The sequence below is a fragment of the Arabidopsis lyrata genome (genome assembly GCF_000004255.2).
Source record: "Arabidopsis lyrata subsp. lyrata unplaced genomic scaffold ARALYscaffold_4, whole genome shotgun sequence".
Lineage (NCBI taxonomy): Eukaryota > Viridiplantae > Streptophyta > Magnoliopsida > Brassicales > Brassicaceae > Arabidopsis > Arabidopsis lyrata.
This window is the reverse complement of record NW_003302552.1, coordinates 17953674-17972616: the sequence shown is the minus strand read 5'-3', so window position 1 is coordinate 17972616 and position 18943 is coordinate 17953674. Positions and strand designations below refer to the sequence as shown.

General features: G+C 33.5%; 4 protein-coding genes across 5 annotated transcripts; 1 reads left to right on the top strand and 3 right to left on the bottom strand.

Moving 5' to 3' along the window:
* Positions 1-1809: 1809 nt before the first annotated feature.
* LOC9315745 lies at positions 1810-3655 on the bottom strand. 2 transcript variants are annotated; one of them, XR_002332847.1, is made up of 2 exons: positions 2423-3509; positions 1810-2034 (listed from the first exon to the last, which is right to left on the bottom strand). XR_002332847.1 is itself a non-coding variant. In XM_021029664.1 (2 exons), the coding sequence occupies exons 1-2, from the start codon at positions 3526-3528 to the stop codon at positions 2840-2842; spliced, it is 597 nt and encodes a 198-aa protein (XP_020885323.1). In that variant the 5' UTR covers positions 3529-3655; the 3' UTR covers positions 1810-2839. The 2 variants fall into 2 exon arrangements, 1 of the variants encoding a protein (XP_020885323.1); XM_021029664.1 differs by adding an exon at positions 3516-3655 and having other exon boundaries at positions 1810-3423.
* Positions 3656-3818: 163 nt separating this feature from the next.
* Positions 3819-5924, bottom strand: LOC9315744. The gene is made up of 3 exons (XM_002879631.2): positions 5345-5924; positions 4849-5141; positions 3819-4344 (listed from the first exon to the last, which is right to left on the bottom strand). Exons 2-3 carry the CDS (start codon positions 5101-5103, stop codon positions 4024-4026), a joined length of 576 nt encoding a protein of 191 aa, XP_002879677.1. The 5' UTR covers positions 5104-5141; positions 5345-5924; the 3' UTR covers positions 3819-4023.
* A 776-nt stretch (positions 5925-6700) lies between these two features.
* LOC9317577 (histone H2B.4) lies at positions 6701-7407 on the bottom strand. The gene is given in 1 exon segment (XM_021030144.1): positions 6701-7407. A coding segment is annotated over 1 exon segment (417 nt). The 5' UTR covers positions 7400-7407; the 3' UTR covers positions 6701-6982.
* A 1356-nt stretch (positions 7408-8763) lies between these two features.
* Positions 8764-9697, top strand: LOC9315743 (nucleolin 1). Its single transcript, XM_021030145.1, has 4 exons — positions 8764-8904; positions 9000-9061; positions 9144-9272; positions 9371-9697. Exons 1-4 carry the CDS (start codon positions 8827-8829, stop codon positions 9504-9506), a joined length of 405 nt encoding a protein of 134 aa, XP_020885804.1. The 5' UTR covers positions 8764-8826; the 3' UTR covers positions 9507-9697.
* The last annotated feature ends 9246 nt before the right edge of the window (positions 9698-18943 follow it).

The following is an 18943-nucleotide window of genomic DNA, read 5'->3' as shown; positions in this document are numbered from 1 at the left end:
TTAAGATAGGTTAAGGAAAAAGAATTCACCTTTGGGAAGGAAATAGATTTTGGCTTTCTGAAACTTATCCAGCACGTCATCCGAGAATGGTATCTTCTCAGCATAGGCCCATATTGACATCACACCAGAATAACTGGAAGGCATATGATGATATTTCAACACCTCTCCTTAAAGCTGATAGAAAGGGATCACATTGAAACGAAACATAGTGGTTTGGTATATATACTCTGCTCTTTTCTCAGTTGGTGTTCATGTGATAAAAACACCTCCACACATTAATAAAAAATCCTCGCTATGTTATGATAGAACAAAGGTTTTCTCGACATCTTGCATGCGGTTACAGAAGGAAAACTAATCACTTGAACCCAAAGCTTATTACAAAATTATATTCACTATCTACATGTTTTGAGTCTATTACAAAATTATATCATTAAAAGAGAGACTGTTTAAGTCTAGTCTAACAGTATCAGTACAGTTGCCAGGATCATAATCAGTTTCCCAGCTTCCTAAGCTAGAATAAGAAACACTGTCAAAGTCCATAGGACGTGAACCATCTAATAATGTTGTAGAGTCAAAAATTGCATCTGCAGAACGAAAAAGCTCTGCCTCATCATCATACTGCACCAAGAGAACATTGAAACCTCTAGCTTCCAAAGAGCCAAGAACCCTGAAACACTCGTCTGTAAGTGGGGTTTTTGAGATTACCATCACATTGTTTTGTTTACCATCATCACAGGAAGATGCAAATGTAATCATGTCAAATAACATCCTACGAACTCTTTTGTCTTTATCGCCTGGAAACATATAAAAACACAGATCTTGATTACATACATATATAAAGATTAGAGTGATAAAAAGGTTAATGCAAAGAAATTCACCTATTGATTCGTAGCAGACGTCGAACCATTCAGCTTCTGTTGAGCTCTGTGGTTCTCAGGACCATAACACCAGGTCCTCTCCTCACCAAGGTAACCCATTCTCTCAAGAGCTGATCGGATATTAGAAGAAATCAAATAACCATTGGGATCACTTGGGGTTGGGATTTCCTCGACGAGCCAGATGACGCATGTGTTGCTCGAGTACCAAGGCCCTGAAACAGAGAACTCGCATAAAACGATTACAATCTAATTATTAGATCTCCATTAACCATTAATTCACTATATGACAAGGAAGAGAGATCTTACCGCGGCTGTTCATGGTTTCGACGCGAGAGATTTAGAGACTTTTCTTTCTTTGGGAGAAGAAACAAGATACGAACAGAAGTACCTTTTAGGGTTTGAAGGTTTGGATCTCAAGGTAAATTAAGGGTTTGAAAAAACATATTAAATTTTATTCACCTTCGTAGTGTCCTTGTGTTTTGGGTCTAAAAAAGCCTAGTATATATAGTAAGGATATGGAACCCACAAAATAAGAAATTAAGGGGGTGTTATTGGTTCCTAATTTACATGGAATTTTGATGACTTTAATAAAATCATAGAAAGTAAGCAAATGAAAGATTATAAACTATTGTTGGAGAGTTTTTGAGAGTTTTCTATAATCTTGTTGATTAGTATTTCATAATCTTGTAAAGTTTCCCAAACAATCTCTCTATTTTGATGATACTTTTCATGACTTTGTTTTGTGAAGAAAAATGTAAAAAGTCATAATCCAATAACATAATAATCTAATTCATTAACAATCATAGATTCTTTTGTTGTAATCGGATAACACAAAACTTTTAATGACTTTATAAAAGTATGAATCCAATAACTCCAGATTTATAAAGATTTTAGATTACTTTTTACAAATCTTAAACTAATAACACCAAACTTTAACAAACTTTTAAAAAATCTTGATTGAATAACAACAGATTCTACATAACATTTAAAGTCACTAAAACTCTATTTAAATCACAAACCAATAACACCTCCTAAGTCTAATATCTTACCGTAAAACAAAAAGAAAACAATATTTCTCCACGACAACTGGCACTTTTCAATGATATTTAAAGACCATCCAACTAAGTGTAGTGTAGAACCCTTGTCCTCGTGGCTACTAAACATTAAACATAAACATGAGTTTAGATTTTGGGACTTCGAAAATCAGAAGGTCGACCAAATCAACACCATCACACTTAATTGTTTTAGTGGGCACATCTGACAAAGAACATGATTATTCAGAGTCTCAATAGAAGCACGCAGGTTATTGTGTATGATTTTGCCGTATGCGAGCCAATGGATATACAAACGAGGATTTAGTGTTTTTAAGACACTATTAATAGTCTCTTAGCTTTAAGATGACATATCATCGGTTTGGTCGACCTCTTGATTTCGAAACCCCAAAATTAAAACATCGGTTTACGTTTACTGTTTAGCTAAACCGCGAAAACAAGGATTTTACACTTGACAACAATTCTCTTGAAAAACATGGAGAGAAAACTTACGAGAAATCTTGTTTGATGTTCATCTTTGACTCTTGTTTCGATAGTGTGAGAATATTTGTGAGAGATGATGAATGATCTAGAATGAGTTTGTTTATATAGAGAAATAATGAGATTTTTTTATAATTAAATTAACAAAAACGAAACCATAGAATTGTATTCTTGACCCTAGAAAAGAAAAAGGTAGAGAAAAACATTGGCCTTTTGAAATTAGTGGAGAATCTCGTCCTCTCTTCCCGGTTACGATGAAAACGTTTGGAGGCAAATCAATGAGAATAAGATTCCCTTGTACGCTCTATGGGCCAAGTCAATAAGTGCCCAAATACGCTCTATGGAACAAATTGTACATGGAGCTAAATTGAACCCAAAGCAGACTTTACCAGAACAAAGATGAAACCTCAAAATGTTTACAAAAACATATCATTCAAACGTAAGACTGCTTAAATCTAGGTTCCCAGGATCAGAAGAGTTGTCAGGATCAGTATCAGTTTCCCAGCTAGTGCTGCTAGTACAAGAAACACTGTCAAAGTCCATAGGAATAGAAACCACAGGAATTGAACCATCTAATGTTCTTGTACAATCAAATATTGAGTCTGCAGAACGATAAAGCTCTGCCTCATCATCAGACTGTACCAAGAAAACCTTGAAACCTCTAGTTTCCAAAGCGCGAAGAACCCTGAGACACTCGTCTTTAAGGGGAGTTTTAGAGATCACCATCAAATTTGCAGCTTGGTTTCCACGAGAACAAGATGCAAAGGTCATAAGGCAAAAGAACATTGTATCAACCCGAGTGTTTTTATTACCTTCGAAATAGTAGTAGATACGAGGATCGCACCATTCAGCTTCTGTGGAGCTCGGCTTCTCAGGAGCATAAACCCTGATCACCCCCAAATTAAGAATACCCAATTTCTCAAGAGCTAACTTGATATTACGAGAAATCGAATGATTGGGACCACTAGAGGTTGGGATTTCCTCGGCGAGCCAGAAGACGGCTGTGTCGTACTCTTCACGAAAAAGAAAACGCATAAACCATTACCAATAGAATTAGATCTCATGCTGAGAATTCATTCACTATGACAAGGAACAGAGATCTTACCGCCGTAGTTCATGGTTTCGACGCGTGAGATTTAGAGACTTTTGTTTTTCTTTGAGAGAAGAAGAAACAAGATACTAAAAAGGTAAATTAGGTTTTTAAGCTTGGATCTCAAGGTAATTTACGGGTTACATCTGTGCAATAAAAATCTTATTTATATTTTTGACTTTTTCTCTTTGGGAGAAGAGACTAAATAGTAAATAAGAACAAAAGTAAATAAATAAAAAATAAAGTAAATTAAGGGTTAGATCTGTGCAATTGTTTTTTTTTTGTTTTGACTGTTGAATCAAAAAAACAAAAATTATCTTCAAAAAGCAAAATAGTGCAATTAATTGATCACAAAAGCAACAAACAACAACAAGATCGTCACAAATAGTGTTAAGGATCATCCATTAACTATAAGGAAAGTTGCACAAACTCAAACTCAATACAGAATTTTTTTGTTCAATTAATACACAAGAGGATGCCAAGCTTGTAGATGTGCTTGGTTATTAGAAGAAGCCAATGCCATTCAAGAAGATGCTGCAACTAACGGCATCTGAGTTACCCATTCAAATTTTTCGCGGCTGTGTTTGCGAGAAGCTTGCTTCTTGTCTTTGCTGCTGCCACCACGTGAGGAAGAGTTGTCTTTGCTCTTCTGTCCTTTCTTTCCGGTCTTCCTGTGATTGTCTTTGCTCTTTGATTTCTGTAGTTGTTTCTTGCTTCTTGTGTGGGAGGCTATCGAGGGAGGAGGATCATACACATCAGCCGCCCATGAAACACTCAACTTCCTCAGTGACAAGCCATGCTTCTCTCGACTGCCTTTTATGGCTGGGATGAGAACAACTGGTGTCTGTTGCAACTCAAGAAAGAGATGAGAAACAATCAGCATAGAGTAGGGGATACATAGTCTTGACTTGAGAGATATTACAAGAATTTCACTAGGAGATCAATCTGATAGATAACAGCCCATTTGCGAGGGCTTTTAAACTCTTACTAATGTACAAACTACGGAACTCCAGAAACACTAATTTCTTGAATCAAATGTTTTCTCCTTGCTTGCACTATATAACGAGACTCTTGTAGACTTATTCTTTCAAAAGCTTCAGGACTAATTCAGAAAAACCAACCACACATAGGAAAATATCAATGACCCACGAGAGCCTTATATATTATTATGATTTTGACTCATAACTACTGTGATCTAAAGATTTAGACTGGTTCAGGAAAACCAACCACACATACGAAAGCCTAGGCAGAACAACTAACTACTTTGATCTTTCAACTCCAAAAGACGGTACACAACCATGGAAAATAGATGGTAACAAAGTATTAGGAGAAACATAGGCTGACTTACAGTCGTAAGATTCTCATCCTTGTCTTCATCATCTGAAGAGTTAGGACTTAAAGTGGATTTGCCGAAATCCTGATCAGCGGTATCTTCATTCGCAGTTGGGTCTGTATAACCAGTTTCATCTCCATCAGACTCCTGAGAATCTTCAGAGCCAGTAAACGAGGTATTCTTCGAGCCTTTAGAACATTGCGTGGCACTCGAAGTGGAGATGTCAAAGTCTGCATCTTTGAAATCCAACTTACCACAAACAGAGCTCATATCCTACTAACAGCAGAAGGTAGTCACACTAGTTGTAACTGCACAAACAAATCCAAAGTAAATGAATGGTCACACAACGGAAAACAGAGAGTCATGCTTAAATTCCATTCACTCTACTTGCATGATACATAAGCCCATGAATTTGAACCTAATCTATTCTAAGTGATTAGAACATGAAACAAAATCCCCAAATTAAACAAAACTTAAAGCCTGCAGAAGTCAAAGAGACAAAATTTCTCACCTTTTTGGGTTGCAAATCGAGCAGCACCAAAAGTAAAAACACCAAAGATGGATCAACGATTGTGTGTCCGAGCTCGGAAAATCTCAAGAACCAGATGAGGACGAGAGAATAGAGGGTAAAAAGATGAGAAGAGAGAAGAAGGAATCGAAATGTTAACTAAGATTACCACGCCAATCACACTTTTCAAGAGGTTTCAAACGATTAGTACTCAATCCAGAATGATAAGGAGTCAACGAAGGAATCAAAGAGAGGAGAAGAAGCTTTGAGGGCACCGAAGGCATTCTTATCTTATGCTCTTCGAAACCCTATAACCGTAAAAAACCCCTAATTCTCGAATTTCGAATTTCGAATCCCAGAAATCGCAGAGATCTCAGAGAACTTTGATCCAGAAAGAAAACAACCACTACAGAGCCAGATATATAAAAAACGAAACCGCGAAAACCCTTATAATCGGATCATGGAAAGAACCAGATAATTTAAGGAGAAGAACTATATCCACAACGAATCTCACGCGTGAGGAGGAAGATAGAAAAAGCTAATTGAGAAAGAAGAAGACGAACAAGGAAGAGAGAGAAATGATTGATGTCGTTTTTAAACACGAAATATCAACGGTGATAAATGTGGCGGCCTACCTTTAGATAGATTTATGACTGTACACGTGTCCCTTATCTTTTTAGAATTTTCTTTATGGGCCTTGATAATTGTCATTTGGGTCTAATGAGGCTGAAATAATAAACTGCTATTTAAGGAAATATATTACACCAAACAATCTACCTAATTATTAGGCCGGTCTTAACAATAGCGTATCATGATTCAACGGCCTGTTGGTATAGATGACGACTAGTATTATGCCCCTGCTATGCAGAGAAAATATATGCCAATTTACATCATATATCTAAATATTTTTACTTTAATATTTGAAGAAAGTAAATTGATGAAAGTGCGAAGTTGTGTTAGGGATTGTGGATTACGAAGAAAATCAGATCCTATATTGTTTTTTCCAATTTAGATTTAAAACAAAAAAATTATTTTAAAAAAATGTATGGTTTTTTTATTTTTTTTATTGTTGGTTTCGTCAATTAAAGTAGGGGAGAGTTTGGAAAATGAGAAAATTTTGAGATCGTGGAAAGAAATAGTGGTTGCTAAGATAGTGGTAAGATTTTGTTTTTTTTTGTTAATTTTTCTCAAAAATAATAGAATTGGATTACGACAGTAAGAGCAAAATTTGGGAGTTTTGCCACGGGTCAGATAGAGAATGTTGCAGTTTTTATTAAAGTGACTGTTGATTTAGTATAAATAGATAAATAGATATAACAAAATTTGTCTTGTAAATCCAATCCATTACTTAGAGAAATAGCGTTTAGTTTGTTTTGTCGATGTCACACACAAACGCAACTGAAACGCAATTCTTCACTTTCCAATAGTATTGGAACAACTGATGGGTTCAAATTTAGTTTTTAATTACTTGATGGTGAAATTTGCAAATTATTCAGTTTTCAGGCTCTAACAAATCGAATTCAACCATCAATTTCGAACCATTAGACTGATCATCAAACCACACGAAACCTAAAATATCTAACAAATCGAGATTCTAAACCAAATAATTAAACCGGAAATTTACACACACAAAGAAAAACCCTAACTGGTGAATTTGGTAACCGCCTTTGTGCCTTCAGAAACCGCATGCTTAGCGAGTTCTCCAGGCAACACAAGTCTCACAGCAGTTTGAATCTCCCTCGATGTAATCGTCGGCTTCTTATTGTATCTAGCGAGCTTTGACGATTCCTGAGCAAGTTTCTCGAAGATATCATTGATGAAACTGTTCATGATTCCCATAGCTTTCCCAGAGATTCCAACATCTGGATGAACTTGTTTCAGAACCTTGAAGATGTAGATCTTGTAAGTCTCGACGCTCTTCTTCTATTTCTTCTTCTTCTTCTCGACTGCTCCGGCTTCTTTGCTGATTTTCTTCTCCGCCTTTGGGAGTTTCTCCGCCGGAGCTTTTCCGACTGGTTTTTTTTCTGCCGGTTTCTTCTCCGCTGCTTTCGGCGCCATTAGAGATTTGATGGAAATTGAGTGATTCGAGAGTGTGTGAGAATATTTGAGAGACGCGTTGTTGATGATTGATTGAGATTTGGTTAACCGGATACAGATAAATCTGCAGGATTAAAACAGCTATTGGACGAGGAGGATACGTGAAAGATGTATATGTAAGAGGAATGACAATGAATACGATGAAATATGTGTTTTGGATGACCGGAAGTTACGGTTCTCATCCTGACGAGCATTATGATCCGAAAGCGTTACCGGTGATTCAGAACATTAATTATCAAGACATGGTCGCCGAGAATGTGACAATGCCTGCTCAGTTGGCTGGAATATCGGGAGATCAGTTTACTGGAATCTGTATCTCTAACGTGACGATCACTCTTTCGAAGAAACCTAAGAAAGTGCTTTGGAATTGTACGGATGTTTCGGGTTATACAAGTGGTGTAACTCCGCAGCCGTGTCAGCTGTTGCCGGAGAAGCAGCCGGGGACAATTGTGCCGTGTAATTTCCCGGAAGATCCGATTCCTATTGATGAAGTGAAGCTTCAACGTTGCTACTCCAGAAGAAGGAATATGTGAAAATGTAAACCATTTCTTTTTTTTTCTTACAAATACTTTTAATTTCTTGGGTTATAAGTAAACGTGTTATCGAATGGGACAGATTTGATTGAATAATAGACAAAGCTTCAAGGGAATAAGAGAAGAAAATAATCGTCAGACACACATATATTTACATATCGGTCTTATATTATTTGATTATTTGAGGGGAAACAAAACAGAGGCTTAACTTGATAACCAAGGAACCAAAGAACAAGTGCTTTTTGAGTGTCATGTCTGCAGCTGATTCCATCTCAAAGTGTGTGTTTCTGCAACATTTGTATCAACTGTCAAGCATATTGGTTATTTAATGTGATAGGCATACCAGACCATTGTTCAGATTGCGGTTGTAATCACGTTTACATTTATGTGGTTCAGGCAAAAACAGAGCACATGCAGAGACAATCAGTACCTTGATGAATTGGTAAAGTTGCATTTTTTTTTTGTCTATTGAGGTCAATCCGAATTCCGAAGACTAACATCGATTGACTGAAAGATTGGAGAAGCAGCTACAATGCTACCACTAGCAGAAGTTACTGAAGAGTTTCGGTCATCGTCATCATAAGATATAGTCTAAGATCAGTTGAGAAAGATTCTCTTTAGGCACTTGTTCTCGAACACTAATGTTGTTATCGTAGCTTTGGGCCTTGGGCTCTGTTTCTGACCCAATACCCGGAAACATGAATCATTGAAATTTCGTTTCAATTCCAGTATTGACAGAAAAAAACGAAAAGACCGTTATGCCCCCAAAACAAAGAAATAATCGTTTATAAATAAAAGGGTTCGTCCTCTGAAATCCCTAAATTCTGAAAAATTGCCTCTCTTCTCAACCTCTCCATGGATCATTGGGACCTGTACTCTGCCGTGAAATTCCCCGGTATTGGTGACACGGACATGAAAACCCCCGTATTCTCGGTAATCATCCTCTCCATATGGCTCTTTGTTTCTGTATTAGTGGTTTCTTTACCGATTGTGAGAAAAACATCTGATTAGATCTTTTCTACTTTTAGGGGATAACACTTTTCGGTGATAATATTGAGTTAATGAAATCCTACATGAAACCACGACGATGGTAAGATTCTTATGCTTTTCTTTCGAAATTTATAATGTATTCATGTAAAGATGCATGCGTTAATAATATTTGTTTCATGCAGCTGGGTTATTGTCGTTGCGGGATACGACCCATCGCTTCCTGCAGATGAAATCAAGAAGGCGTTGACCGATCATTTCCGTTCATGTGGAGCAATCCTTAACGTTGAAATGCCCAGACACCCCGTGGAAAGGTTCGTTTGTTAGCTTCTTTCTTTTGCGACAGACAACGTTATAGGCTGAAATACACACTGATCTAGTGTTCCTCAACGTTGTCTGTTATTATAAACAATTCTGTTATTATCGTGGGAGATGACGCAAATGAGAAGGCGTTGGAACTTAATGGAAGTGAAATGGGTGGACGGAAGCTTGTTGTTACTGCTAGGCCTTTTCCTATGCTGGTAAGAAAGGATGTTCCTTTTGCTTAATAAGATGACGGAGGAGTAGAAGAAAGCTCGCGACGCGAAGTGGTGTTTTCAGATCGTGATACAATGCAACCTTAACCTTTTACAAAAAAAATTTAAACTCATTGACGGAAGAACAGAGAGTAGTTGAGAACTTTAACACCATGAGGTCCATGACTTTAATTTGGTGGTTTATAAGTAAACTTGTTATGAAATGGGATAGATTTTATTGAATAACCGATAAAGCTTCAATGGAAAAAGAGAAGAAAGTAATCGTCAGATACATATTTATATATATATAAATATATATATTTTACATATCCGTCCATATTAGGGATAACAAAATATAAGCTTAACTTGATACCCAAGTAAGCAAAGAAGAAGTGTTTTATGAGGTCCTGTCTTCAACTTAATCCATCTCAAAACATGTGTGTTCTGCCAAAATTGTGTCATCTATCAATTTCAATTCTGATGACACCTGAAGGACTGAAAGCAAACTCCTGCAGAGTATTAATAGCAAACGATTGTCATGAGAAGCCACAGAAGTTGCTTGAGATGGAGAAAAGAAAATTAAGTTTTGGGGGGGGAAACCTTTTCAAGGAATTTGAATGAGCCAGAACTTTGAAATCGGACCAGATTTTCAGTAGAACTAAAGTTGAGGAACACTAGATCAGTGTGCCCTTTCAGCCTCAGAGAAACGAGACCCTTCGGAATCTTTGTGAATCCTTCAAGGTCTGTAGTTTCAAGGTTTAGAGCTTGTAAGAAGGAAGTATGGGAGTAGAATAAGTCATCATCAAGGGAATCGACTACTGTTGTTGCTGCTTCTGTCTCCTGTCGATGCATTAGAGACGTCTCCCTAAATGCAAATAGTTTCTTGACATTGGTCACGACATCACTGACGAACACTTCATCATTGCTGCAAAAAGAAATCCCAATAGTGAGATTTGTTTATATACAGATATGTGATTGTTTGTAATTGGGTATCTGTGTTTCACGAGGATCGATGACGTGGCTTACATAAACGAACAGTTGAGATTATTTAGGATCTCTACCACCTGATGCTTCGCTCCTTTTCTTGGGTTGGACCTGAAAGTTATAGCCCAAGGCCCATAATTAGTGAGGCTAACAATAATCGTTTGCAGTTCTAAGAAATAAACGACGCTGTTTTACACTAACGATCGGCTTTTCATATATGTTTAAGATTTTTATTTTATTTTATTTGATGTTTTCATTTTATTTTATTGAGTTTATATTTCTAAAATCCAAAATTTTGAAGATAAGTTTTTGAATTGATCAATTTTAAAGTTTATAATCTGTCTAAATTTTAGGGTGTTTCTGATCAGTTCGAAAGATAGAACCAATTTTGTATATAATTGGTAAATGTAAAGAGTGAAGTACAAATATGTGAGGAAATTTTTGGAGATTTTGTGTTGTTCGTTCCGGAATTTTGGGACTGGTTTTGGCAAGCAAAATATGATCGCCTTCTCTTGTTGTTTCATGAGTTTTAGGTGAGTAATTTAAAGACCGGTGATATATATATATATTTGGAACACCATTCCGGTGATATTAAAATGTGTATTTAAGGTCTCAAAAGCTCAATAAGACCTTTCAGTGTTCCACTCCTAGGCCAAGCCTAAAAATTCTTAAAGGTTCATTATGATAATACCTCTCACTAGCTCTTTATCAAAATGAGCCTTGAGTGTTCCACTCCGACGAATGGGAGTGGAACATTGAAGGCTCATTATGATTAGAGGAAGAATAGGGTTTTTGTTCACTGCCAAAGCCTTGCATCACAGTCATAGCTTTGCCAATGAGCAAAACTCTCTGCCAAAGCCTTTTTTCTTGTGTTGACAATATTGTTTTCATCAAGTTACAGATCATTGAGATTGATGGGAAGTGAATTAAGCAGCAGATTTGGGTTAGGAGTGGTTTCGTACAATCACAACATGCTTTATTCTCTGAGAATCTACCCCCTTAATTTTGCTTGTGTATGAAGTCACAGATGAATCATCTTTTAAAACTTACTATTATCTTTACTCTTTCCCTCAGATTTTCAGGCCTTGTGTAACAAAACCTTTGCAACAGATCTAATTTTGCTCTTACTTCTGTTAGTTAATTAGCCAATATTATATCTACTTATAAGTATAAATTACAAATTCATTATTTTCTGTGTTTTCTTCTCTTTTTTTCACTCTGAGAGTAGACATCAGGAATCGGATCTGTAAGTAACATTGAGCAGCACGCTTCTAACAATGTCAACAAGATTCTTCTAGTGGGGAACAAGGCAGATTTGATTAAGAATCAAAAGAGTATCTCTACCTTCTCCATCCATGTGTAGTAGTATTCTCCAGCTTATTTTTCACGTGAGTTTTCAGACGTCACTTCATTTTTCATTTGCAAATGAATATGGAATCAAATTTTGTTGTGACTATATATATTACTAGATCATGACCCGCACATACGTGCGGGGTTTCATATTTTTTTAAAAAGTTCTAACAAATTTTAATTCAATATAGATTATTTCGTTGTTTCTATGATATATATTTTAGTGTATTAGATCTGGATTCACACGTACGTGCAGAGATATTTTTATAGAAATTGTTATATAGATTTTAAAAATATAAAATATTTTGTTGTGTTAGTGAACTTTATAATAGTATAAATATTATAAAATTAGAGTAATGAACGAAATTCAGTTGCGTTAGTGCATACTTATATTTTAAGATCCGGACCTACACGTACGTGCGAAATTATATTTAAGATAAAACTAAGATATAATTTAGTTGCAAAAGTTAAATGATGTTACTTTTTTATTTTCTAAACTAATCAAAACATTTCTAATAGTTTGATTACATGTGTTAAATAGGATATAGATTCGGTTTGAGTTTGGTTATTTCATGTATATTAGCTAGGGGTATCTATTTTAGAACGGGAAACCTATCCCGTCCTATATCTGTCATAAATTCTTGGTCCCATAACCCGTCTCGTATACGTGAAATAAAAATATGACGGTCCAGTATCCGGCATAAATAGAATATGTGTAATTGAAAACGTACGTACAATGTTATGTATGTAAACAAATTTATTTTATATAGTGCTCATAACCTGAACTCATAACAATTGGGTATTTAGTTTGATTTTTAATTTATGTTCCCCTCTCATCCCGTCTCGTAATTCCTATTCTCATTTCATTCCATTAAAATCATGTTCCAAATTCTTGTTTGCTTACTTTTAAATACCGTACAATACATACGGTGAGTTTTGCAGATTAATATATATGCTGCTAAAGTTACAAATATATTTTAACAAATTTATTAATGTTTCTTTCCTTAGCTAAATTTTGCATATTCTTCTTTTTATTGTTTAATCATAATTAATTTGGTTTTTGGACTAAAAATAAAAATTTGAGATACATCTCGAAAAGGGATATGCTATTGCTGCATAAGATGTTTTGAATTCAAAATATATAATTAGTTTACATTATTTGAAAACTGTGTGCAATATATTAGGGATTTATTTAAGAAAGATACGGTTGAAAAACAAAAAATAAAACGCAAAATAATTTAGAAATTAATATATACAATCTATTGTTAGATATTTATCAAACTTGCTCTAAACGAAGGCTATAATGATAATTACTTTAAAGTTATTATTATTTGAGTTTATTTCATCATAAATATAAATAGTTGTTAATATCTAATATCGTATTTTAGAAATTGTGAAATAAAATTTTGTTTTATATTTTAAAATTTGTAAAAATATTATAACAAAACTGAATCTTAAAATATTGTATTTAATTTTCTTACGAAATTTTAAATTTAATCTTAAAGTCCTCCATTGATAAATCTTTTAAACGATAGTGTTTTTAATTTTGAATTAAAATGATATTATTTTTCTTTTATTTTTGATATAGAATAGTCTATTACGATTGGTTTAGATAAAATCTTAGTTGGATATCAAATCTTAGTTTTTCAATTGTTATTGGTTAACAATTTTTTAAAAATTAATTTCAAATTTTCGTTTATAATTAATAAGAGGGAGAAAAATAGTTTATTTTTTTGGAAATTAATAATTATTTAAAAGAATTAAACTATTTTTTGTTTAAATATATTAATTTTGTGATTACTATTGTACCCTTAATGAAGTTATTTAAAAACACTAAAAACCAATGGCATCTTTTATAAGGTTATTTAATATTTAGTGCTTCCTAATTAATAATATAGATTTCATGGGTTGATTCATTTCATTGGCTAACTTTGATGAGTTTCACCTACCTTTATACTTATTTCCAGGCAACTTATCATGCAGTTCCCTTAGGCCCAGTGCCGTTGAGACGAACAACTTGTAGAAGGCCTTTTATGTTTTAGTACGGATATGTCATGTGAGGTGTATTAAGAAAATAGATATACGCAGTCTAAAAATATTATATGGGTCTCTCAATTTCTCAATCATTCACTAATGTCCAAAAGTATAACCACTTATTTAAAATATATGTCGAATGTAGTAAAATGACATATTTAAAAGAAAGGTATACATAAGGATTCCATGGTTAAATTGACATCTGACCAATATTAGTCCATACACTACCCTAATCCCAATCCACTTTTTTTTTTTTTACTACACCCGTGGACTTGAGCCAGTGTTCCACCATCTTATTGCCCCCACTCGGATCACAAGCTCGTGTTACTTAGCTCAACAATCCCAATCCACCACTTACCTAGATGCATTGTGGATTCCAACATCAATTATCTGATCGACAATTGTGTCATTCTCGATATTTTTTTTTATCGTGACCAACCTCTTCTGTCTTGCACTTACAGGCTTACAGCAACAAACAATCAATATCAACCAAGCTAATCATCCTTCTGGAACGTCCCCCAAGCAACACGAAAATCAGCATGATGCGATTCTTAAAACGCTATATGTAACTAGCCTATTAAAAGAAGAAACAAAGGCAACAATCAACATTTATTTCTTTTCTATGATATTAGTGCTTCTGCAATGCTTTAGTTTAGTCCCTAACGTTTAATATCGAATGTGACCGACACATATCTCCATATCTATATATTATCTAAACCATACCTAATTGTTCAGAAAAAATTAAAGAGAACAAAAAAAAAAAAGAAAAAACGAAGACAGGTTAGGATTGTTGAAAAATCTTTTGGTATGTGATTGGAAATTATTTGCACGTCTTCAAAATATGTAATGGGCTCTCTTTTGCTTTTGTGTCGTACGTGATGCCTATTGTCTGCTTTATAGCTCCCAGATCAAGACTTACTTGGATCTTATACTCCTAATTCTCCTTTATGTTTGCCGATTCCATATAAATAAAGCAAGCCAAATCTTTATTAATTAGCATTTAGGTGAGCATAATTTACTTTTAAAGTTCAAACAATATCCATTTTCTTTTTTATTCTGTTTTATCAACTCAATATTCAACACGAATAACCAATTGAGATCTATATTCTTTTAACAAAATTTCCATGAGATATGATAAATATGAATGAGCTTCTCTCATGATTGGTTCACAACATAATTTATGAAGAATCTCTTGAGTCATGATTAAAACTATTAATTATCTATTAGAAAAAGGATTATGGGTGGTGATATATTGATAGGTCAAGGAAGTTAATTAATCTGATGAAGAACGCACCGAAGAAATAAAGCTACAAGTGGGTGATAAGACTCGATGTCTGAGTCGACATACACCATTTTACATTTGAGACAGACACACTCCAAAGCAATTATGTTCCCACCAATCACCAACTACTTCACTTAGATCTGTTCTCCATAATCTCTCACACAACTCTTCTTTTCTCATCTTTATAATTAGCAATAATTGCTATTTTCTACCTACATCTTTTAATTAGTAACTTCCTTTTATTCTTTCAGATTTATAGAAGTAACACTCACCAAGTACAACTCTTATCTACATAGTTTAACCATGCAAAGACATTTAAACTGTAGTTCGTAGGACTTAACTTTGTGGCTGTGTGCATAAGCTTCAACCTCAAACATTACGATTTTTGCATAATTTATTTGAAAACTAAAATATACACTAAGAAGAGTACGATGAATTATTGTGGATTAATATCATTAAAACTTCCTACCTAAAGAAGAAGCCAATAAAAAAGGTTAATTAAAAAGTAAAGGCTAATAATCGTTACAATCGCACTGGTGACCACACTTAGAGAGCATTATCACCATAATAGTTACACTTACACTAAAGCATGTCCCCCATAAACAATCATGCTCAACTTATTCTAAATTCCTATATGGACAATAATGGCATCTTAACAAAAACCGGAGATCTACTAGCAAATCCAATACATTTTTCTAATGATTTCGAAGAATCTATATATAATAGCAATCTAATAAATACTATTTGCACATCTGAACGGTTGCGTATTTTCATCGCAACTTTTCGTTTAAATTGGTTATTTTTTTACTGTTATGTTTTTTTATTGAATTTTCTCTTTGAATTTTCGTTGAATTATTTACAGTTATATTTGTTCAATTACAGTCGTATCTTTTCAGTTTACAGTTATATCTTTATAGTTGCATTTATTCATTTAAAGTTACGTCCATCCATTATATAATTTCATTGCATTTTTTGTATAGTTAGTAATACTACGAAGTTTTTTTACATCAACCATTAGACTAAATATCAAATTGGTTTTATTAACCAAAATAACAACCTCAATAAATGCATTTTGCACTTCTGAACGGTTGTGTCTCTTTATCGTAACTTTCTGTTAAAATATTAACGGTTATTTTTTCGGGTGTGTTTTTTATCGCAACTCTTCATTAAAATATTGACGGTTATTTTTTGGTAGTGTCTTTTTATTGCAACTTTCCGTTAAAATATTGGTTGTTACTTTATTCGTTTGTGTCTTTTTATCGCATCTTTCTGTTAAAATATTGACGGTTATTTTTCTCGGTTGTGTCTTTTAATCGCAACTTTCCGTTAAAATGTTGACGGTTATTTTTTCTCGGTTGTGTCTTTTTATCGCAACTCTTCGTTAAAATATTGACGGAACTTCTGTATTAAAAGAATATTAAATATCTTAATTGTTATATAACTTCTGATAAAAAAAGAAAATAAAGTATTAAAAGAAAAGACAATGCCCATATGTATTAAAATGAGGACCGCCCAAAGCATTAGCATACAATAATTCGGAGAAAAGCATTAGCTAGTAGACAATAATGTGAGAGAAAGCATTACATAACAAGTTAAAAGAAAAAGAGCAATTGGGAAACTTGATCAGAAGAAGACGATCATTATCTTTCTTTTCGTTTTTTGTATCTTTGACCATATAAATTAATGGATCCCATTCTTCGTCTTTTGCTTTCGATGCCTACATTCAATTTGGAGCTTTCAAAACGGCCTTAAATATGCGGTTTCGAATCGTCCTTCCACACATATATGATATATCTAGTAGATATTATAGGTCATCTAAACGTTAGCCAGTACAAAAAGGACATTGTAGATTTTAGACAATGTAGAAAATGACATCCTAGCTATATGAGTTTTTATCTTGTTTTTTTTTTTAGTTGAAAGAAACTTTTCTTTCTTGGAGTTTATGTCCTTGTTAAAGACACAAAATTAGGTAACTAATTACGATTATATCATTCTTATTCCAAAAAATTAACTTCAACTTACACAAAAGAAAAAATCGGTGCACCACACGGAATCTTTACCTTTTGTTAGCCCAAAAGGGAAAGAAGATGTTTATTTAGAATCCTGAGTGTTATTTTGCACGTCTCTTATTAGTTCTCACAAAGCAGGTTTAAGATTTGGTCAAATTTAAATTATAATCATGTGTTTATTCATAAGATTTGTTTCATATGCATACGTCATAAAATCCAGTATCTGATGTATCATGTATATGCGTGACTTGACGCAACTTTGAAAGACTCCATTCTTTTCACATTTTATCTAAAATCCCCAATGAAGATGTATAAGTGATGTCTTTCTTGACTAGATTCATGTTTCATCGTGGTTTTTTTTTTCTCATTTCAAAAAATAATTATTACATGTCTCTCGGACATGAAGTCGGCATAGAAGTGTTAACGAACGAAGAAAAAAAAAAAAAAAAGACATCACACATCTTAGCTTCTATGTTCAACGTGAACTCGATCGCTAGTCATATAAAATTTGGATTGTATTTGAACTTAGATGCGGATTTTCGCTTGCTGAACTACAAATTTCCGCAAACTTTTTAATACTGATTCATAATCCTACAACTTATATTCTTATAACCACCACAACATTAAAATAATACAAACATATACCCATATTAAAGGATCAAACTAAATCTTTGCATATAAACTATGATATCTACATCTACTGACGTTTGGTTCATTGGGCACTTGTTATTTCTCTATTTTTAGTTGTATAGTAACATATATTTATCAAATAATCATGTGATTTAATTAAACAATGACTTTTAATTTGCCAATGGGTATAAACCCACAAGAAAACGGAAGTGAAAAGAGCAAAATGTTGAACTTAAAAGTTTCTCTCCAAAATTGTTAACCAATCAAGTTACAGCATGTGAATTCTAAAATTAGTTAATAAGATTCTAGTAACTATAATTCGGAAAAATAGTTCATGTGCCATCTACAGTATAATATATTTATCAGATAAAAGACAAAATACTTTCAAATATTTAATATATATACAGGAAACTATGCTAAACTAAATCAAATAAGATAAATCAATTACTCCATCTATCTTGAACTTAGATTCTAATCTATTTTTACTATGTAGATTACTATAAATATTGAAATGGTATATTTAACTAAGTATCATCTATCTTGATAATACAAGTGAAGAGAGACACTTCAACGTTCACTAAAAGAGGGAGATGGACCATTAAACAAAACTGGTTTGAGTGTAGTCTAAAATTTTCTATTATCCATAATTTGTATGGAGTTCAACCAACTTTTGACTTATATTTTAATTAATTTTAAGTTTACATATGTATCTACTTACCAGTTTTTTTGCGAATACTATAATCTCAAGGTTTTAAATAGATTTTTTCAACATTTTAAATAGAATATTTATATTATATAAATGTATAATTATTGTCCATGCAAAACGTTGATAATCTTCTAGATTCTATGATTTGTTTTTAGGAATATGATATTTCTTGAGACAAAAGATTTTTACATCATATTATAAAAAAATTTACATCAATAAATATCACTTACAACATTATTATAGCACCGAAACTGAGCTCATGAACTAAATAAAATTTACATATTTATTAATATCATGAGCCCACTGCAGCTAGAGCCAAACAACTTTAAATTTGATATACGTCTTATATCGTGAATATTCATACCTTCCAGTGCAAAATAATGAATCAAAAACGTTCTATAATTCTATTGATAGAGAACCGATGCTCCTTTATCTAAAAGAAAATTATATATGCAAGAAAATAATGAAAGTGATT

Excerpts from the sequence above, each read along its gene's own strand:
- LOC9315743 (XM_021030145.1), top strand. The coding sequence starts at position 8,827 with ATGGATCATTGGGACCTGTACTCTGCCGTGAAATTCCCCGGTATTGGT. Across the intron at positions 8,905-8,999 it reads TGAAAACCCCCGTATTCTCG|GGGATAACACTTTTCGGTGA; the intron begins GTAATCATCCTC and ends TTCTACTTTTAG. Across the intron at positions 9,062-9,143 it reads TACATGAAACCACGACGATG|CTGGGTTATTGTCGTTGCGG; the intron begins GTAAGATTCTTA and ends TGTTTCATGCAG.
- LOC9315744 (XM_002879631.2), bottom strand. The coding sequence starts at position 5,103 with ATGAGCTCTGTTTGTGGTAAGTTGGATTTCAAAGATGCAGACTTTGAC. Across the intron at positions 4,345-4,848 it reads AGGATGAGAATCTTACGACT|ACACCAGTTGTTCTCATCCC; the intron begins GTAAGTCAGCCT and ends GAGTTGCAACAG.